At 34.9% G+C, this 21,808-nt stretch overlaps 2 protein-coding genes across 3 annotated transcripts; both read right to left on the reverse strand.

The window, feature by feature from the left end:
* Positions 1-4,460: 4,460 nt before the first annotated feature.
* LOC113004758 lies at positions 4,461-6,040 on the reverse strand. 2 transcript variants are annotated; one of them, XM_039451329.1, is made up of 4 exons: positions 5,878-6,040; positions 5,470-5,708; positions 4,972-5,281; positions 4,461-4,685 (listed from the first exon to the last, which is right to left on the reverse strand). In XM_039451329.1, the coding sequence occupies exons 1-3, from the start codon at positions 5,966-5,968 to the stop codon at positions 5,156-5,158; spliced, it is 456 nt and encodes a 151-aa protein (XP_039307263.1). In that variant the 5' UTR covers positions 5,969-6,040; the 3' UTR covers positions 4,461-4,685; positions 4,972-5,155. The 2 variants fall into 2 exon arrangements, with proteins under 2 accessions (XP_039307263.1, XP_039307268.1); XM_039451334.1 differs by having other exon boundaries at positions 4,461-4,700.
* A 9,023-nt stretch (positions 6,041-15,063) lies between these two features.
* Positions 15,064-20,644, reverse strand: LOC113003927. The gene is made up of 6 exons (XM_039448908.1): positions 20,504-20,644; positions 19,580-20,309; positions 19,069-19,465; positions 18,569-18,966; positions 16,544-16,888; positions 15,064-15,221 (listed from the first exon to the last, which is right to left on the reverse strand). The coding sequence occupies exons 1-6, from the start codon at positions 20,642-20,644 to the stop codon at positions 15,064-15,066; spliced, it is 2,169 nt and encodes a 722-aa protein (XP_039304842.1).
* Positions 20,645-21,808: the final 1,164 nt, after the last annotated feature.

Consider the following 21,808-nt stretch of genomic DNA (forward strand, 5'->3'; position numbering starts at 1 on the left):
AAATATTAAGCTGGTAAATACAACAGTAAATTTAAATTTATTTATCTGTTATTTATTTTGTATTGCATTATTTGAAAAATTTTAAACATTTTTGAATTTCAAGACAGAAGTAAAATTTTACTTTATTTAATTAAACTAGTAGATAGAAGAAATTCACACCACATAAAGTCCAAGAATCTTCCGAAAATCATTATAGATTCGTTTCAGCGGTTTATTTGAACTTCGATGATTCTTTCTCATTTGTAATGCATGCTAAATAACAGTGAAATTATATTTACCCAGTTAATAGAAAAGTCTGTATTACTCGTAATGCTCGAATTTAATTACAAAACAACTTAACCTCACCTGTCACTACTTCTCACTAAACATTAAAGGGAGAAGCACACACGCTTGAATAGCTGCATAACCATATGCACAAAGAAATTGATTGGTCTATTTTCTTTATGCATGTGTTAATGGACCAATCAATTTCTTTATATGTTCCTTGTAGTAACATATAAAGCTACCTCTGTACAGTTGCATTTTCTTTTCGGTCTTCCAATCTCATTTAATAAGTTTGATTTACAAAATTTATTTTTATTCTTTTGGCTCTATATTTTTATTATTATTCTAATTTTTAGTTTGCTTTTTCAGTAAAATACTTAGTTATTTTCTAAGTGCTACAAGAACAAAAATGTCCGATTATTCACAATATTGTCAAATTTTTGATGATTTACCTGAAACCAACACAGATGACAGGCGGGATAATTACGATCCTGCATTTATTAATGTTAAAAAAAGCAAGGCGATGATTCTGATCGAATTGTAGAGCGACTATTTCTATATGATAAAAGTAACACCAATTATAAAAACTCTTTAATGCAAGAAAATGCTTGGATAGAAATATCTAAAATAGTGATTGAAACTGATTTTGGTAATAAATTATACTTACTATATGTATAATTACTTATATAAAAATATAATTAGAGAAATAATGGTATAATGTATTTTAATCTAAAATTTTTACTGTTCAGCTGACATGTATACTCCATCCTATTGTCAAAAAAGATGCATCTTATTAAGGCGATGCCAGTCTCTAGACGTGCTTATTTTTGTGCACAGATAACTCTTAATTGACTTAACAGATCGCAAAATCTTTTTACACAATTAAAGTAGTGACAAAAACACAATTCGCTAGCTATAATTTAATACGAAAAACGAAAGTTGATTAAAAAATTATAATATAATTGTCGGTTTCTGCAGCCGACTCGTGACAACATGTGCTCATATAAAAATTGTAGACATTGTATGTATAAAATAAGTAGCTAGCGAAGTGTGTATTAAATTAAAGAATAATATGGCGCTTGCAGAATGATCCTAGAAGCTCTAGTATAAAAAATATAAGTGTATGAAAATTGTTTATGTAATTTTATCGTGATGTTGGTGCGAAGAGCACTAGTTTAGTTGCTCGATATTCCGACGGCAGCGCTGTAATCGAATTTGCAGCGAAGCGTATCGCTGGATCATTACAACGACCTAATTTATCGACCTTACTCAGGCTCGTAAAACTTTTTTAGTGCCCTGAGAAAAATTTTTGCATCTAGCGTAACAATGCCGTTGATCGTAAAATCATAATAAAAATATATAATGGCTATAAAGTCTGTATCAGATTACGCATTAGAGATAGAGAATTGCAAGTTGAAAATTAGAATCCAACCAGTCAAAACAAAACGCAAAATTCAAATTATCTGACTGGTCAAATTCTAATTTTCAACTTGCAATTCTCAATAACTTGATGCAAACTTTAAATTCTTTTTAAGAGAAATATTCAAGATATTATTCATTTAGATTATAAAATGTTTCATAATAAAAGCAATCACATTTTATAATCTACGTGAATGCTTTGAATATTTGTTTACACACACACGCACACGCACACGCACACGCACACGCACACGCACGCACACACACACACACACACACACACACACACACACACACACACACACACACACACATGTATGTGTGTATATGAATGCTCAAAATCATGTTTTGTTGCCAGAAAAAAACGTTGAAAATATAATACTAAAATAAAAAAATAAATCGTTCTTTTGCAGATAGACTTTCGAAAAAATTTTATTTTGGTATACTTTTACATTAAATTTAACGAAAGGTTTCGCTTCATACATGTATCAAACGCACGCATATGTCTGTCAAATATAGCAAACATATACATTTTATGACATATTTTTATAAAGCCTGTTTTCTCAATATCTTTTAATTGTAATTACCCACGCAACACAAGGACGTCCTTTGGACGTCCAATGGACGTCGCGGTCGGACATGTCTTGACGTCTTGACGTCCAGATGACATACCAATTGTGTCTTGTAGACGTCTAGGAAACGTCCTTCGGACGTACAATGTACCGTCTTCTGACGTCAAATGGACGTCATTAGGACGTCTCAGCAAGACATAAAAAGGACTTTTATGGACGTTGTTTAGACATTATTTTATATTGCGCGATTAGGACTTTATTTAGTAAAAAATTATATTTATTAGTAAAAGTAGTATTAACCCTGCCGAAAATGTGTGATTAAAACCGATTAGAAAAAAAAGTAGTCCGAATCGATCGAGATTTCTGCATCGAAAATATGGTGTTAAGACAGATTGAAAATATAAAATTGGAACCCAGATTTATTAAAACAGAATACATTAATATAAAACGTTATAAATGTTTAATTTACAAGAAACTATTTCTTGTATCCTTTTCGTTAAAAAGGACTAAAAAAAGATTAAATTTAAATTAAATATTTAATTTTTGTACAAGATTAAATAACAATACAAATTGTTATTTACATGTAAAAATTATAAAATTTTTTGTGGAACAGCGTTCCACCTACACGTCACATTTGAAAAGACTGAGAGCGAGTATTCGTCTTCCTATCGAGGTTACAACAAGCAGCTCCTAAGTCTTACTGAAGTTATGAGCTGGGGAGTCGACCGCGGTGGCGCCTAGATATAACGCCCGTAGCCGCATTCGACTCACGAGAAGATCTCTTGCGGCGTGGCCGCCTAGCGGTGGTGCCAGCACTCACTTGTTAAATTCATTTCAATCCGAAATTACAGGATTTCATAAATTATAATTAAATCGAATTTTAATGTATACATGTATTTGATTCACAGAATCATGTAAACAGATATGATTCTAAATCAAATATATGTAAATCAAATATATGTAAGAGAATCTCAAGTACAGCGGTTATCGAGCGAGCGATTGTGGATAGTAGCAGGGCAGGACACAAAGGAAGCGAGGGCGCAGAGCGCCAAATGACAAGGAAAGGGAAGCAGGATCGGCGAGAGTCCCGAGAGCGCGAGAAGTGTGCACGTGAAATTGGAGTCGGGATTTGAGGAATTCAAGTTTTGATTGAAAACGAGTAAGAGAGCTCCGGACCACAGTAAGGTGTCCTCCGCTCTTTCCTAATCATTCTCAGTATTAGTTAAGTGAATTGTTCGATTATGGGACGCCTTCCGTAATTAATTGGAATTGTGAAAAGGTACCGCGTGCCACGCGCTTAAAGTGTAGTATCACGTGTACAGCGGCTCTCCCCGGTCCGGCCTCCGGTCGGTTAGCAAGTGGTATCCTCGTTCGACAAGAATAATTATTGTAGCTATTGTAAAGCTGTTTCGCTCACGTTCAATAAATACGCTCGCGTTTTGTGCCTCACGCGAAGGTAGTGAATTATTTCTGGTGCCTTCCCTGACCGTCCTACTTCGCGACTCGAGTGCACGCGGACTATCTGTCGATTTGCTGCATTATCTTACATATATATACCTTGCTGCTAGATGTATAATTACTTTCTTTATATTTTAAGTTTACGTTCCAAAACGTTTTTTCCGAGAAAAATTTTACTTGATATAATATACGTTATTATTTATTTATATTTTGAGTAGGATTTTCCTCACAAATAAAATAGCCATTAAATAGCATATTAAATTAATCGTTATAGTATTATACATATGTATTAAATATTACATAATTTAAATATTATATATAATGAAATATTAAATATTAACGAATAATATATTTTATTAAAAAGCTATATACTGTATATTAAAGCTTCTCATATTATCAAAATTTGTAGTTTATGTTTATATATGGTTAAATATATCTTTTGTTAAATATTTTTTAACACAAAAAATTATCTTTATAATTTTATAATTTATAAAATTCTTGTGTTATAATAATAACCCGAGTAGAAAATAAAACGCGGCCCTAAGAGAGGTATGCTAGGTTTTACCTTATTGCCCGATCAGGTCTTGTTAAGGCAGCCTGACACGGCGCCTTATCAAAAATGTAACGTCATGTTCTATATGGCCCTGATAGCAGTTTCTTGATTAGGCCCTAGTAACGCAATTCTTATAGGGTCCCGATAAGGTACTGTAAAGGAAGGAAGAAGGTTTATGAATTGCAGATATTAGATTTTTTAATTTACATTATTTATTTATTAATGAAATATGTGTAAAACGTTAATATAACACTTTGGTATGAGCAATGAAAATACTACACTCTATTACATAACATTTTCTTTCTTGGCTCGGATTGAACGATACCCTTTCCAGTCCTTTGCACTATTAATGACTGCGCCCACACTTTTACAAAAACTTTTGACGGTAATCGGCGAAGCTTTTGAATTATTTCTATATTCTGCAACAATAATATCTAGAAATAAATTAGTTTTTCTTGACATTTATCTTAAATAATTTTTTTTTTAATTTTAATGATAGCATAAATACTATCTGCTAGTGTTATGAGATACAGGTGAGAGTAACTAAACTAGAAAACTGAATATATAAAACATAGAAAACTAAATATATAAAACTAGAAATAATATCTTTTTGATAATAACGTTACTAACATAACAATTATCATTATCAAGATTCCTTACAATTTAATAATTCAATATTTATAATTTAAATTTTAATAAAAATACCTTGAATATAGGAAAAAAAGTTCGTTTGCTGGAAAGTGAGTTTCGTTGCCGTTTCTTTCACAGCAGTATATTTTTATATCACATTTCTTGACGTGTAACGTTTTAAAATGTTCCTTATGACTCTGGCAGACCAGCGCGATTTGCGATACGCGACGCGCGTTTATCCAATGGGCGTACGTTTTTCTCAAAAAATTATACGCCTATTGGATAATCGCGCGTGGCGTGTCGCGTCATCGCGCTGGTGTGCAGGAACCATTACAGTGTGGGTAAGTGAAGATTTGGAATCAACTAATGTCCATATATCAAACTTCTGAAAACCATAAGCACATCTTTATTAGTTTTAAATGCATTATATAAAAGTATATATTTAAAAAAATATTTTCACATTAAATATTTCTAATTATATTACAATATTGGTAAATATTGATTCTATATTTGTGTTCAACTTATAATTATTACTAGAAATATGATAATTAAATTGACAAAGTGAAAACTTACGTCTTCTTGAAATTTTGTATCCGTTTTCAATTTGCTGTCAAAATTCTGGAAATCTTCTAAATTTTTAAATGGTAAATCTATTTGGTACTTTTTCGTAAAATTTCCAGTATTACAGATCTCGGAGAAGTTGCCTATTTTTTTTTCTTGCAAAATATTATAAATTTTCTCTAACTGTGTACTTATTTTGGTTAGTTGTACGCTTTGGCTACGGAACCCTCTGTTTATTAAACCTTTAATATCTAAAAAAGTTGGAATAAAATAATTAAAATTACAAATATGTTTTGGATCGATAGTGTAACAACACAATGATAGTAAGAAAGCTTTCTTCGATCGCAGCTAGATCTTAGTGCTTATATTTATTATAAAACAATTGAATTTCAATTTTATTTGCAAAATGATTGTACTCACCATCCGTTAAAGACATCGGGTCAAAGTTCATGACTGGGATTTCATCGTCATATAATAGAGGAGAAGAGGGTAATATGGCACCCATTTTCATTTTATTGAATCATTTTGTTCATAATTAATAATTTCTATTGAAACTTGAACGATTACATTCGTCAAAGTGTTGTTTGACAGATTCTAAGCTCAAAGTAATGAGATATTTATTATTTAGGACGTGATTTATAAAAATCTAATATACTGCATAATCGATGGCAGAAAAAAAGTGGTTGTAATATGGCTATCTATAAAAATAATTTTAAAAAATTAGTTTAGTTTAAAAGAAACACAGTATCTTCTTACAAAATTATATATTTTTAATTTTCCATTGTTTAGAATTTTCCTAATTTAGAATTTGCTTGTGTTCAGAAACTTTAGAAATACCATTAGAAATTTTGTTAGAAATATCATTTTATCCCTATTTAACATGAAACAACAAGCATAAAATAATGTCTCTAATGTTTCTAAATACCGCTCTCTAGAATGATAATCGATTTATCGAAGAAATATTTTGATATAAAAATTTCGCTTAAAAAACCATATTAATGAAATTCCATGTTATTGTTTTAACTTTGTATAACTCGAAATGTGTGTAGCTGAATAAAAAGGTAAATAACAAAACAACACTCAAGTGTACGTACATTCGTATGATAACACTCAAGTTTAAAAATAATGAGAAAGTATGAGTAATTAAAGTTTAAAGGTGTACCTTGAAAAAATTTAGAAGTGCTCAAAAGTAAGAATGCCTTATAACAATTGTTAGTCATTACGTATTGGCATATTAGCACCACTAAAAAACGGCGGGCTACTAAACGAATAACTCTATAAGCAATTGTTACGTCACCTAATAACGGAAATAGGGATACCATATTGTCGACAATAGCCATAATACCCTCTTCTCCTCTACAGACGTTTCAGTGCAGACCTATCATTGCATGTATTTGTTGATTGTAAAGTCTTCAAATCAATTTCCTTTCTGGAAATCGAGGTATTAGATGGAGGTTTTTTATATAATTCTTTTCCTGTGTGTGAAAAATTTTTCTCTACAATAAAAATTAATTAATGTGATAAAATAAGTATATATATAAAAAATCAATTAAATATCATAAAATTCATAAAATTAATATATTTACTTTTATTTATATTTAAATCTTTTTGTTTTTGTCCAGATATTTCTTCATAATAAAAAATATTTAGATTAACAAAATGTGTATATATAAATATTTAAATTTAGCGTACTAAAAAGTTAAAAAAATACATAATTTACCTAAATTTTTATGAACAGATTCCACTTTTAATCTTTTGCTGCTCTTTTTATATGTAATGCTCGTATCATCAGAAGTCGAAGAAAAATCAGATGCTAATAATAGAAAAATTAAAATATTACATTTTATTATAGTTAAAGAAATATAATCAATTTATCAATAATTATAAAATAAATGATACATTTATCATCAACATAGGACTCTTCTAATGCAGGAACTTCCCAAAGATTCTTATTTGCATCATTTTTTTCAGATCTTTGCATTTTATACAATTTTTTTAGAGCTGACACTTTAGCCTTTGCCGTAGTTTCATTGTCAGTTGAGAAAGCGTATTTTTGGTTTTTTAAAATCTCTACTTTTTTTAAAGCTTCCTCATACGTTTCTGGACAAGTTTATTTATAATTAAATTACATAATGTAAATATATATATACTGAAGTAAAAATTAATAAAATTGATATGAAAGTTATTAACAGTATTTAACGACTTACTTGCTTCACCTCGTACTTTAACGGTATAATTTGGCCAATTTTCTGGCGCAGGTTTCTTCTGTTGCATAAGAGAATGCAAATAGGCTAAATTCTTATCATTATATGGCTGTGGCATAAATTTTGTCATCAGACCTGCTTTACCATCATAAAAAATTCAATTTGATGGGACAACATCGATACTTTTTATCCCATCACTTTCTTCAGCAAATTCAACCAGCTTGTACGGTGCTTCACCCATCTAGGATAACATCAAAATTTAATATAAATACAAATATACAATACAAAATTCTTTATCTCATTTCTGCTAATTTTTCTGTAAAACAATCGAATTTAGAATAATAATCTAATACAAATATTTTTCATATTTTCTTCACAATATGTAATAAATTTTCAATGTAATTAATTTCTAAAATTATTGCCGTATTTATAGAAAAAAAAAAACAATACAGCTTTTGTTGCGACTACCTTCCCTCTTTCCGATATATACCACAGTTGATTTGTATGCACCGGCATTTGATGGTTTGATGGCCATTTGAGGTTATATTATAACTTTGTGACTATAGGATTGTTATAATATGTATTGCCTATATTTTTATGAAAACCGCAATTTTCTAATAGCCGATATTTTTTAATTGAAATAAAATTTTGCATTTCTGTACTAATTTTCGTATAAGTTTAACAAGAAAAACAAATCTTACCTTTATGTGATACACTACGATCTCTTCGTGAGCGATGATTGCGATCGGCAATGGTCATGAAACAATAAACTATCAGCGGCTAGATTAACTCTGCTGGTCTGTTCAAATTTACTACATACAATATTGTAGTTTTCTAAAATGCTGAAATAAAATACTTTGGACAAAAAAGTAAAATTGTTGTAATTAAACTTTTATTGGTGAAGAAACGGCATTACATAATTTTTTTCTTGACCATAACCATCGATTTGAAAATATATCATTTTTGAAACAACTGATCGAAGTGTACATATTCTTCTAATATGAGATTTAGTGACTTTCCACATATTTAATGACTCGGAATTGCAGGGATATATAAATATGGATTTTTCTGGATTTAAGATATTTCCAGAAATTTGAATGCCATTATTATTTTCATTTGGTGGAATATGAATTTCATCTATTTGTAATATTGAGCCATTTTTCAATAAAACTGTATTATCTGGTGAATTACATGATAATATAGATTCTTTATAGCGTAGCTTTTTGACAAGTATCTCTCCGGAGGGTAACATACGTTTAACTTTTATATCACTAATAGCAGATTGTAATGTTACCTTTTTTTCATTAGCAAAGAATGTTTCATGAAGTCGACGACATATTTGAGGTAAAGGCCGATTACCATTTCGGAGCATATTTTTTATATTTCCTAAAGCATTTTCGAATGGAAACGCCGTAATTTTGCTTAAAGGGCACTTCATGTTTATAATGTAAGGCGGGGAAACTAGAATTTGTCAGGAACCGCCTGGGAATATTTAGGAAGCCAAATGAAAGGGCAAAAGGATGACACTTGCAGGTCTCAAGAAATATACGTTTAATGTTAATGACCAGATGTACAAAGATGTCCGTCAACGACGGTTGCCGCACAAGAAGTGCCGTTCTCCTCGCTTCTCCTGCCATGCGGCTTCTTTAAGCCACCAGATGGCAGGTCCGCTATCTCAAGCGACCAATCGCAGGGCGTCCTAGAGATCACGAGGCCTGAGGGGCCAATGTGGTCTCGCGCTCAGTTTCGCGGGTAACTGCAGCCAATCGGTTGCAACGGTACGCAAGTAAAGGCGATTCGCAGCGCCATCGCGCTCATGTCCTAACCTAACGTAGGACTCCGCACGAATCTATAGGGTGTCGCTTACAGCTCGGCCATGCTGCAGGATATGTTCGTCCCGAACATTAAATCTAGCGTAAAATAAAAGAAATGAAAACAAACAAAATATTGCCTTCCTGCAGACTAGCGTTGCTTCTTCTTAACTTTGTAAGTTATCACGAAGAACTTTGGTATTGATAATTAAACGAAGAACGATATTGGGAGTGAACTCAATGAACAAAACTAAAGTTAATACGCTTAAACTAACGCATGTGCTTAAACTAGCGGGAACAAAATCTTAATACAAAATTTACTTAAAAAGTATACAACGACTTAAATGTACTTAAGATTATCGGAAACGAAAATTTAAAATAATGAAAGAGATCAAGGATACTTGAGGCATTAATTGCGCCCATCCCTATTATGTGAATATGATTACTAAGTTAGGGGTTTAACCCAAGGTTTAATTCGGTCTGGTGACAGAATAGTGTTTAAAGATCTGGAAGTTAACCCAAAACCAGGAATGTCTTGAATTACATATCTATTCTTATTTAGAACCTTGGCTACTAAGTAAAGACCTTTGTAAGATGGTTTCAATTTACGGTCTTCACCAGGTTTGAGAGTGGTATCTCTAATCATGACAAAATCACCCTCCTGGTAACGTGAAGGAGTTTTATGGCGTTTATCATAATATTCCTTATTATATTGCTTGATCTTATTGGGAACATCTACAGCAATCTCTCGGTTTTCAGTTCTATCGTCATTGAGATTGATGGATGATTTAGTCAAATTGTCAAGGAATTGAACTAGCTGAGAGTCGGACTTATTCCGCCCGTCATACCCTAATAAGAGTTTCGAGGGAGTATTTTTAACAGATGAGTGAAAAGTGTTATTGATAACATATTGAACGGTAGACAGATGATCTGACCAATTCAGAGGGTCTTCAACCAATTTTCTCAAGGAAGATTTTAAGAACCGGTTGACTCTTTCAACAAGACCATTAGACCAAGGCGCCGCTACGGCAACTAAACGGTGTTTTATATTTCTTTGCATTAAAAAATCAGCAAAATCCCTGGAGGAAAAAGCCGTACCGCGATCAGTAACCACCTCATTCGGATTCCCAAACGCGTTAAATGTTGAAGTCAAATGATTAATAACTTCTAATGTACCCGTCGATTTGCATGGGAACAAACAGGTAAAGCGCGTACATGCATCGACCAATACTAAAACATGTTTAATTTTATTCCGAGACTCTATCATCGGACCAAAATGATCTAGGTGAACGATTTCGAATGGTAACTGAGGTGTTCCTACATATTGAATTTCACCTTCTTTAACGTTATTCGAAGTGTTTGCAAGTAAACACGTCAAACAATTTTCTATGTGATTCTTGATCTTTTTCCGCATCGCTGGAAACCAATAGTTTGCCAAAATACCTTGTACGGTTTTGTCAAATCCACAATGGGCAGACTCGTCATGGTAACGACGAATTATGTTGAGAACCATACAATCTGGTACATAAAACCGGGGTTTATCATCGAATTTTTTGTAGACTAAACCTTCAAACAAAGTAAAATGATCATGCTCCTCGGTTTCGAGGTGAGAAGCTATTACTCGAATATGCGGGTCAGCCAATTGCCTGATTTGCAATTCACGTTCAAGCGGTAACGCGTCAACTGCCGCTACTACCCGACTAAGAGCGTCCACGTGCGCCATTCGCTCCCCTTTTCGATGAACAACTTTAAACTTATAGTTCTGTAGCCTCACTGTCCATCGTGCGATACGCGAATTAACGTGAGCTTTATTCAACGCGTAGACAAGCGCGTGACAATCCGTGATAACGGTGAATTCGATACCGTAGAGATAAATGTGGAAACGTTCCACCGCTTTCACAACCGCGAGCATCTCGAGTTCGAAAGAGTGATAGCGGCTTTCCGCATCATTGGTTGCCTGACTATAGTACGCTACAGGCGTCCATTTGCCTCGGTCCTGTTTTTGAAGGAGAATCGCTGCCAAGGCAATCGAACTTGCATCTGTATGCAACTCAGTTTCGAGGCTAGGGTTGTAAATGCGTAAAATTGGATATGAAATTAAAACTGTTTTCAGAGAGTTAAACGCGAGGGCGCAGCCATCATCGAAATTAAACGGAATTCCCTTTCGCAAAAGGTTATATAAGGGTTTAGCCTTAGCAGTGAACTCGGGGATGAATCTTCGGAAAAAGCTTACGAGACCGAGGAAACGCTGAAGCTGTTGAACGTTCCGAGGAGATGGAAAATTGCGCACTGCACTCACGTGTCTCTCACTCAAAGTTATACCTTCTTTAGAAATTTGGTATCCGAGATATTCGATACTTTTCTTTAAAAATTTACATTTATTATAGTTAACTTCAAAATTATACTTCTTAAGAAGAATGAGTACTTCTTTTAAAACCGTTAAATTCTCTTCGACGGCATGTGAAGGAATTAAGATATCGTCTATATACACCAGCATCTTGTCTTGGCGTATAAGCGGTTGCAAAATGTGTAAGAGTCTTTTTTGAAACTCGGCCGGGGCCTCACAATACCCGAAAGGAAGTTTCAAGTATTCGTATTGACCATCCGGAGTCGCAAACGCAAAATATTTAGTCGAATCGCGATGTATATCTATTTGATGAAAACCATCGCGTATGTCTAACAGAGTCATAACTTCAATTCTATCACCGATTCTGGCGATACAGTCTTCTATCACTGGAAAAGGATAATGCTGTTTGACCGTTCGGTCGTTGAGTGGCCTAAGATCCACGCACAAACGCAAGCTTCCATCTCGCTTCCGCACCGGAACAACGCGAGAACAGTAGGGAGAGCTGCTTTCTTTAATTATGCCCCGCGCGAGCAGGTCATCAATTATTTTCCTTAATTGAAGGCGCTCCATCCAAGCGAATCTTCTTGGCGCAAATGCGAAGGGAGAATGATCTTTCAAAGTGACAGAGACGCAATAACCGTCTTCGACTTTAATTACCTCGGTATCAATTACCTCGTTAATGATTTGAATCACGCTCTGATCGGCTTGATAACCGAAATCCGTTTGTATTTCGATCGCGGGCGATGACAAAAGGTTATCTTCAATAATGTCCGCCGAAGCGACTTCGTTAAAAAGTTGAATTCGATTTGATGTAACAGGATCAGAAGGATCGTATAATAATTTGAGATTGTTAGCAGTTATAAAATCTCGACCTAAAACCGCATGAGTTGACCATCCCGAATTTTTAATCAACTTAAAATTGACTTTGGAGAGAAAGTCAGGCAATAGTTCTAACTCGATATCCAGACTTACTTCTCCGTGAGTTGAAATAATTGAATTATTAAGAGCTTTAAAGGAAAACGTGTTGTGAGTAACAACATTCGAGTCTTGACTTTGAATATTTTCTAAAGCTGAAATTTGCAAGAAGGAAACCGGGCTGCCGGTGTCAATCAACGCGAGTAAATTTGACTTAACGCCGTTAACCGCGACAATTTTTACAATAGTATCGCTTATCTTAAGCTCGTGCTGCAGATTGGTCTCGACGCATCCTACAGTCTCAGGCTCCTTTGGTGATGAGGCAGCGGGCACCGTTGACGTGACTGGATCCTCAGCAACACAGCCGACCTGCGACGAGGCAACCTTGAAGTTGGCAGATGAGAGTGATGATTTGGAAGACGCTGGTGCAGTAACCGAAGCTGTGGCCTGCTCCCTTCTTTTGAGTTTAAAGCAGTCTTCTTTGCTGTGGCCTCTGGCTTTACAGTAACCACAGTGTAAATCCTTGGCGTCCTTTGACGTCTGGTTAGACTTCGTAGGAGAGGAAGGCGAGACTTTGCCTCTCTCTTTTTTAACTGGTGGAGGAGACATCCTCTTCGACGTGGTAGCGTATGAGCTGGTGATCTCGTACATGAGATCTAAGAAGTCGTCAATCGTTTGAGCTCTGAGAGCAGCAGCTGTGCCTCTCAGTGATGCACTACTAATGCCGTTGATCAAAAGCTGGATGCAATCACGCTCAGGCAGTTGCAGCGGATGCATAAGCTTCAATTTCTGTCTAGCATATTGCTGGAAGCTTTCTTTCAGGAAGTTCCACTTACGGGCGTCGACCTTTTGCATAGCAAAGTGAATAGGTATTTTACGACGGAATGCCTTGATTAAAGCGGGTTTCAGTAAAGCCCAAGAGCTGGTAGCTGGTCCGATATTCATGTCGTGCCAATCCTTGGCATCATTGGCAAGTTTCTGGGATGCAGCCAATCTTATGACTTTATCCGACACACCATGAGTATCGGCGATGAATTCCACTTTTCGAATCCAAAGTTCAACATCTTCCTCCTCTGTTCCACTGAAAGAAGGAATCTGAGATGTAAGCAGTCTCACGGCTTGTCCTGTTGACATGTCCGATAGATGCTGATCCTCACTCTGAGTTGAGGTATTAAGAGGCGAAGGCCTTGAAGGTCCTGGAACCTGCGCACCGGCGGCATTTCCAAGATTCAATTGAACCAACAGTTTGATTTGTTCGGTTAATGCTGCGTTTTGATTGGCTAGCTGCTGAAGAGATTGCTGCAGCGTAGCATTGGAGACATATGAAGGTGTCACCGTTGATGAAGAACCACTGTCTGGGTTGCCTGTGCCCAGCAGATCCAAAGGGCCGTATCTTTCCAGATGAGCCACAAGAACATCAATACAACGAGTCGGATCCTTGTGCGTCGGTAAACCATATTTTTTAAGTTCGGCGTGCAACTCTCCCACAGAGAGCCCTTCAAGCTGCTGGCGATCCATCCTGGGTTGAGAACCACTTGCGAGGACACTCGCGAATCCGCAAGACCGAATGCGCAGCGACGCGATTGAACACGCACCGACAAGTTTGAACACGCACCGACAAGTGTGAAGGCGACGCACACACCCTTATAAAATGGCGGCACTTTCGAGACGTTACGAAAGGCGAACACGCGGTCGTCAACGCTGGCTGTATTGCAGCAGCGGGAAAAGTCGAATAGACACGACGACGCTAATGCGCGGTAATGAACGCAGGCTGAGACAAAGCCGCGGGAAAAAGATGTAGACACAACGACGATTTTCCGCACCGAGCCAATGGCGCGAGAATGCTGTCGCGTGTAAAGCGTAACACAACGCGGAACGGTGGCGACGAAACACCAAGGCGAACGGGCTAGCTGTCCGTGCTGCCTATGCAAAACCGAGTAGCGTAAATGCACTATGGCGAGAATACCGTAAACCGGTGAACACTGCCCGATACACGTGGCCGTGTGGAAAACGTAACGTGTGTCGTAGCGGCCACGCTCGCGTCCTCGTGAAACCGTAAACCGGGGAGAACTTGAAACAAGGCACGAACTTTAAGAGCACACCGCGAACACGAGAGACGGGAGAACTTGACTTCTGTGCAGGCTTCTTTTGTAGAACCGTCGTGCTGACAAGGACAGAGGAAAAACGAGAGTGTATCCCACTTCTGAATTACTTTGGCTGTAAGGCGGGGAAACTAGAATTTGTCAGGAACCGCCTGGGAATATTTAGGAAGCCAAATGAAAGGGCAAAAGGATGACACTTGCAGGTCTCAAGAAATATACGTTTAATGTTAATGACCAGATGTACAAAGATGTCCGTCAACGACGGTTGCCGCACAAGAAGTGCCGTTCTCCTCGCTTCTCCTGCCATGCGGCTTCTTTAAGCCACCAGATGGCAGGTCCGCTATCTCAAGCGACCAATCGCAGGGCGTCCTAGAGATCACGAGGCCTGAGGGGCCAATGTGGTCTCGCGCTCAGTTTCGCGGGTAACTGCAGCCAATCGGTTGCAACGGTACGCAAGTAAAGGCGATTCGCAGCGCCATCACGCTCATGTCCTAACCTAACGTAGGACTCCGCACGAATCTACAGGGTGTCGCTTACAATAACATCATTAGCTAAATGGATAAGACTGTGCATATTCATTATTTGACTCTCTGTTCCATACAAATTACGTGATAATTGAACAAAACGTATAAGATAAATTTTGGCCTGTCCGTGAAATTTTAAAGCTAAATTTTCTGAACACAATATCCGACACGCAACATGAAAAAGGAGAAAATGTTTGTAGAGATTACTCGGAAGGACTCTTTTTAAAACAATTGGTCCACAGTATAATAAAAAAAAGCTTAATTCGGTAGCTTTCCATTTCGAAATGTCAAATATTGACCTTGTAGTCCGTTGAAAATCCGCCGGTACTTGTGATTGCAAATTAATTAAAATCTGAGATAGTTGACACCTACTATTTCGACTTAATTTAATGCTTCGATTACCTCCTAACCAATAAGCGATTAATAATTTTTTCATGATACCTAAACAGCAAAGGTGCATATAGTCCAATACAAAATGATTAATCATGTCAAGTTGAGGTATTTCAATTAAAGGCAAGATGTTGATATGATGCTCGAGTTGGTCTACATTTCGAAAAGATCTGTCACTTCTCTCATCAGAATTTGTAGAAATATACACAGTTCGTTTGTTGTATCGTTCTCCGCAAATAGTACAGCGTTCACACGAATAAAATCCACCGTGACCTTTTGCACTTAATAAATGAGCGCGCTGGTTTGTCACATACAAAGCACTTAATGTGCACTTCAAATATTCTTTCACTTATTTCTGTTCCTTCCTGTAAGAGTTCTTTTAATTCCTCAATTAGACTTGATAAATATTCATTTATATCACTTGGCTTTTCGGTACCCGCATATATAGCCACAGGAAATACTTTATATATATCAGCAGAAAAATGAATTTTGCATAAGATTGGCCAAAATTGTTCACTACTTGATTTAAAAAGAGGCAGTCCGTCGATATTAAATTGTAAATACAGCTTATTCTCTTGATGCAGATCTGCATTTACACATCTTTGGAGATGTTTAGCGATTCCAAAGTATACAAATTCGCCAATAACAACATTATTCGGTCCTTTAAATTGTTTTATTTCATATTCAGCTGATGTTGTTTTTAAAAAAGTTTTGGAACATTTTGGCAACTCTGGGAGCATTCTTCGTCTAATAATTTGAAGTAGAGAGTCTAAATGTGTATGTTTAATATTACATTTTATAGCCCATTCTCGAAGCGCTTCAATTTCATTAAATTCTTCTTCAATATCTTCTTCGTATTGGTCATCATCAATGTAATGATCATATTCACTGAAGTCATTCTCATCAACATCATCTCCACTTCCATCATCATTATTATCATTATTAATGTCAATTTCATTTCCTGCACTTTTATCTAAATCAATGTTTTCTTCACTTGCACTTCCATTTACAGAACAGTTTTCTTGACTTCTACATTCATTAGAGTTTTTTTCACTTTCATTTATATCATAATTTTCCATTAATGAACGTTTTTGACCAACGGTAAACGTCGATGGTCCTGCTACTGAATAAGTCTCATCTGAAATAAATTTTTTCATTTAAAATACTTTTGCGGTACCCTGACCGAAAAATGATCTTTGCGGTTAACCTAAATTTTCAAAACTGGTTTGTAAATTAAACTATTTACATTCAAATGTGAAAGAATGAATTCGAAATATCCGGATACATGAGTTCCTACATTCAACAATGAATTGACAGCCATAGGGTATATAATAATATATAATAATAATTTAATCTAGAAATAATTAAAGTGTATTATGTACCTACCTTTTTTGTGAACTGCACGAAACCTTTTAACACGTAGTCGTGTTAGTTTTCTAATTTTTTCTGAAAGATCCATTATTTTTTATTTGAAATCACAACAGTAAAAAAATTGCGACATACAATTGAGACTTCAAAATGAAATTTTCATCAAACTCCGATGATTTGGTGCATGCGCACATTTGATAGAAAATTTTAGATAAAACTTAATCAGGGCCGCGTAAGGATTTCCGCAATTAGGCCCCTATAGAGCAGCCCTTATTACGGCGCTGACAGAGGATGCCACAGTGATAAATAATATGGCAATCCTGATTCAGGCATTAACAGAGCCAGATCAGGCTTTCCACAATAAGGCATGCCATGAAATTACCTGATTGCGCCCGGAACAAAATGCAGGCAAACCTTAACCATTTTCTACTCGGGAATGATAATGATGATAATAATAAAAATACTTAACTTCGTTGACATATATGTAGGTATATAGCGGACCTTTTCGGAACGTACCACCGATATCTTTTGAACATTTAATGGACGTCCTTAGAACATCTTCAAAATGTTTTATTTAATATAAAGAACAACGCTCGCAATTTTCGAATGCATATTTATTATGTATGTCGGGAACATGTTTAATATACATAATATGTTAGATATTACAAATCATCCCAAATATATCCTGCGCAGGGCCGGATTTAGGTCGTAGGGGGCCCCTAAGCACTGGCTTTGAAGGGGGCCCTTTTAACTTAACCAAACCTAACAAACTGACTTATGGTAAAGGCAAATATAGAAAACACAATAAATAAATCATATATATTAAAATTTATTTTAACATATTTTTCTGTATATAAAGCCTATTTAAAATTTTGTTTTCTGCTTTTAATTGCTGCAAATTGCTCAATAATTTCATTAAAAGATATAGCTCGTAATTTGTCGTTCTCTATGGACATTAATGTTAAATCTACTAACCTTTCTTGAGTCATTGTTGTACGCAAATAACTTTTTATTCGTTTTAATTTTGAGAACGATCTTTCTCCAGAACAATTAGTCGCCATTAAAGATAAAAATAAACGTAAAATTGCTTCTACATTAGGATACGCGGTTTGAATTTTATCTTGAAAAATTAATTGATATAACTGTTCATGACTTAAATATTTTTTTTCTTGATAAACTTGTTTTGCGTACATATGAAAATGTTTTATTTCGCTGGAAAAGTCATGTTGGACATCTTTTGGAAATTCCTGTTTTAGAAAGAGTAAGTCTTTATGGATTTCTTTTTCCGATGCATCCAAATTTGTCAAAAAAGAAAACATGTTAGATACATTTTTATAAATTAACGCTCTCTCTTCCAAATTTCTTTTCAGTGCATCAATCATTGGAATAAAAGATTGCATTTTAAATTTATCCCTAGGAGATAAATTTTCCGCAGCATCAGGGGCATTACCATCATTAACTTGCTTCCTTCTTTTTATCTTTCGTTTTCTCGCAGATTTATAATCAATATCAGGAAGTTTTCCTTTTGCCTGAGACTCGATGTCATCAAAATCTTGCTGAACGTTTTGCACATACTGAGACAGTGCAAAGTAAAGTTTTGCAGTTGTGCTTATTGTTATTTCTGCATTTTGGAGAGCTTTAGATGTTTTGTCGAACTCATTTAATATTTTTTCCCAAAATTCTAACATAAAGACGAATTCGAGCTCCTCCATTATGTTAATCAGAGCAGAAGCCTCATTTCGATATTCCCCGCTTTCATTTCCATCTTCAGCAATGTGGTAAAGAGCAGCAATTATTTCATTGTAACCTCTAGCTACAGCTGAAGTAGCTTGTGCATGAGCATTCCACCTTGTATCAGAAAGTCGTTTAAGTTGTAAAAAGGATTTATTTTGCTGCGAATATTCATTCAAGATGGACCAACGCTTCGGCGATGCTGAGAAAAATACGTACAACCCTTGAATGGTAGAAAAAAATCGAACAGCTTCAAGACACGAATCAACTGCAGAGCGTCCAACGAGATTTAATGAGTGGCCAGCACATGGAATGTATATAGCGTATTCATTTTCCTCTCGAATTTTAGCTTGCATTCCCTTATATACTCCGGACATGTTAGCAGCGTTGTCATAAGATTGACCTCTACAATTACTAAAATTAATTTGGCATTCATCTTTTAAATATGTTAAGACAACCTTTGCTAAATTTTCGCCAGTATGACTTTTTATGTCAAGATATGTTAGAAATCTTTCAATAGGTAATCCATTATCCGGTGAGACATATCGAATAATTACAGCCAATTGATCAATATGTGATAAATCTGGCGTCGAATCAACAGATATACTAAAATATCCTGCAGTTTTTATATCTTATAAAATTGATTCTCTGATTTTTAAGGCCATCAAATGGATGAGTTCATCACATATTGTTTTTGATAAATAGGATGATTTTCCAGAACCGCTATTACCGTATTGTCCAATATGAGTCGCAAGAAATGGATCATATCTTGAAATCAGTTCCAGGATTCCTAAATAATTGCCATTATTTGATGAGCCGAATTTTTCTTCACTTCCTCGGAAAGCTAAGCCGCGTTCTGCTAGAGTACTAATGACGTCTATTACTCGGCGTAAAACTTGTTTCCAATATTCTTTTTCTTGAGTAACTTGCATGTCAAGTTGCAAATCCAAATTCGATTCACGTCTCCTCGTTAAAAATGAAAATAAAGCATTTCTGTGGTCTTCAGAATTTTCGTGTTGTTGAATAGAAATTAGATTACGCCAGTCACTAAATCCTTCGTTTGCAAGAGATGTTGACGATGCAGAAAATATTTTACATACGAAACAATAAACACATCCCGTTGCAGGAGAGTAAACTAACCAATCTCTATCATACTTTTCTCCGTTAATTTTTGTTCCATGAAAAATATTTTTAGAGCAATATCGAGAAGCATTTGTGAATTCTCTCTTTGATTTATCAAATGGTCCATTGCGATGTTGACAGTCTAAAGGTCCCTTCTTAATCCAGTAATCAACATCCGTTTTAGATAAATGACTCCAAAGACCAACATCAGAACACTGAATATTTTGCAGCGATTTTGAAGAAATATTGGTATTGGGCATGTCATTATTTATTTGATTTTTCTCATTTGTAGATACAGCTTTCTCTGAATTTGAATCAGCGTCTTCAAATGTAGGATCCTGTATATTCAAAATATAAATGCTACGTTATTTTTTATTCCATTAAATTAAATCACTCCAAATCTAAAGTGTAAATGCTTTATCAAATGTGTAAAATATGAATATGAAAGAAATACATTCTTTTTCAAACGCTGTGCCTACAATTTCTTTCTAGATTATTAACTTATTGTTAGTTAAATAGTAAAACACAATACCTGTGAATTTGAGTTTTCAATTTCCTGTGATTTTTCCTTCGCACTTATAAAATTTGTAATTTTTGTTAATTTCTTTTGAGCTTCTTCCAATTCTTGCTTTCTTTTTCTTTTTTGGGAGCCACTTTCGTACACTCTTTTCATTGTTAATAAACGATTTTAGAATAATAAAGAAGTATCTGCGATTATGCGATTTCAAGTTAGAGCACTGATCGTTTACTCGCACATCGACCGTCTGCAGCATGCGTTAAAACAAAAGATCTCAAAAAAGACAAAGACAAAACAGTGACTTGGTAGGAAAAAAAAGAAGACAGTCTACGAATAGACGGTCAAGTGTTTTAACTTGAAATCGCGGATACTTCTTTATTATTCTAAAATCATTTACTAACAATGAAAAGAATATACGAAAATGAGTCCCAAAAAAGAAAAAAAAGCACAAGGATTGGAAGAAGCTCTAAAAAAATTAACAAAAATTACAAATTTTATACGTGCGAAGGAAAAATTGCAGAAAATTGAAAACTTAAATGCAAAGGTGTTGTGTTTTAATATTTAACTAACAATAAGTTAATAATCGTGAAAAAAATGGTCGGCGCATTTTAGAAAGATTTTATGCCTTTTATATATTCATATTTTACACACGTGACAAAGCATTACACTTTAGATTTGGAGTGATTTAACTTAATGGAATAAAAAATAACGTAGCATTTATATTTTGAATATACATGCAGGATCCTACTTACGCATGAAGGCACTGATTTAAATTCAGAGAAAGCTGAAATATCTACAAATGCAGTTGAGAAAAATCAAATGAATAATGATATGACCATTGACCAATACTAATAATGCATATCCTTTCGCAATCGCTGCAAAATATTCAGTGATTTGATGTTGGTCTTATTTAGAATCACACATTTGTCTAAAACATATTTTTTATAGTTGATTACTGGATTAAGAAGGGACCTTCAGACTATCAACATCGCAATAGACCATTTAAAAAATCGAAGAGAGAGTATTCACAAATGCTTCTTGATAGTGCTCTAAAAATATTTTTCACGAAATAAAAATTAACGGAGAAAAGTATAACAGAGATTTATTATTGTTTTGTATGTAAAATATTTTCTACATTAATTTTATTAAGACTTTATAGAGGCCCCTGCAAATTCATCTCTAGCAACACAAAATTCAGAAAATATTTCTTTTATGTAATACTGAAAACGTATTTTTTTTTCATTTTTTCCGTTAATTTAATACTCGTATGAAATTAGTTGTATGGAACTTTGGGGCCCTTGCTGGCGCGGGGCCCTAAGC

The sequence above is a fragment of the Solenopsis invicta genome, chromosome 1 (assembly GCF_016802725.1).
Source record: "Solenopsis invicta isolate M01_SB chromosome 1, UNIL_Sinv_3.0, whole genome shotgun sequence".
NCBI lineage: Eukaryota > Metazoa > Arthropoda > Insecta > Hymenoptera > Formicidae > Solenopsis > Solenopsis invicta.

What these genes read in the sequence shown, in the direction of transcription:
- LOC113003927 (XM_039448908.1), bottom strand. Translation starts at nt 20,644, where the DNA reads ATGAAAAGAGTGTACGAAAGTGGCTCCCAAAAAAGAAAAAGAAAGCAA. An exon ending in GACTCATATTGGACAATACG is followed by an intron (nt 19,466 to 19,579) that starts GTAATAGCGGTT and finishes TAAAAACTGCAG; the next exon opens with GATATTTTAGTATATCTGTT. An exon ending in AAGGAAGCAAGTTAATGATG is followed by an intron (nt 16,889 to 18,568) that starts GTAATGCCCCTG and finishes AATTTATTTCAG; the next exon opens with ATGAGACTTATTCAGTAGCA.
- LOC113004758 (XM_039451329.1), bottom strand. Translation starts at nt 5,968, where the DNA reads ATGAAAATGGGTGCCATATTACCCTCTTCTCCTCTATTATATGACGAT. An exon ending in CCCGATGTCTTTAACGGATG is followed by an intron (nt 5,709 to 5,877) that starts GTGAGTACAATC and finishes CAACTTTTTTAG; the next exon opens with ATATTAAAGGTTTAATAAAC. An exon ending in ATACAAAATTTCAAGAAGAC is followed by an intron (nt 5,282 to 5,469) that starts GTAAGTTTTCAC and finishes TATGGTTTTCAG; the next exon opens with AAGTTTGATATATGGACATT.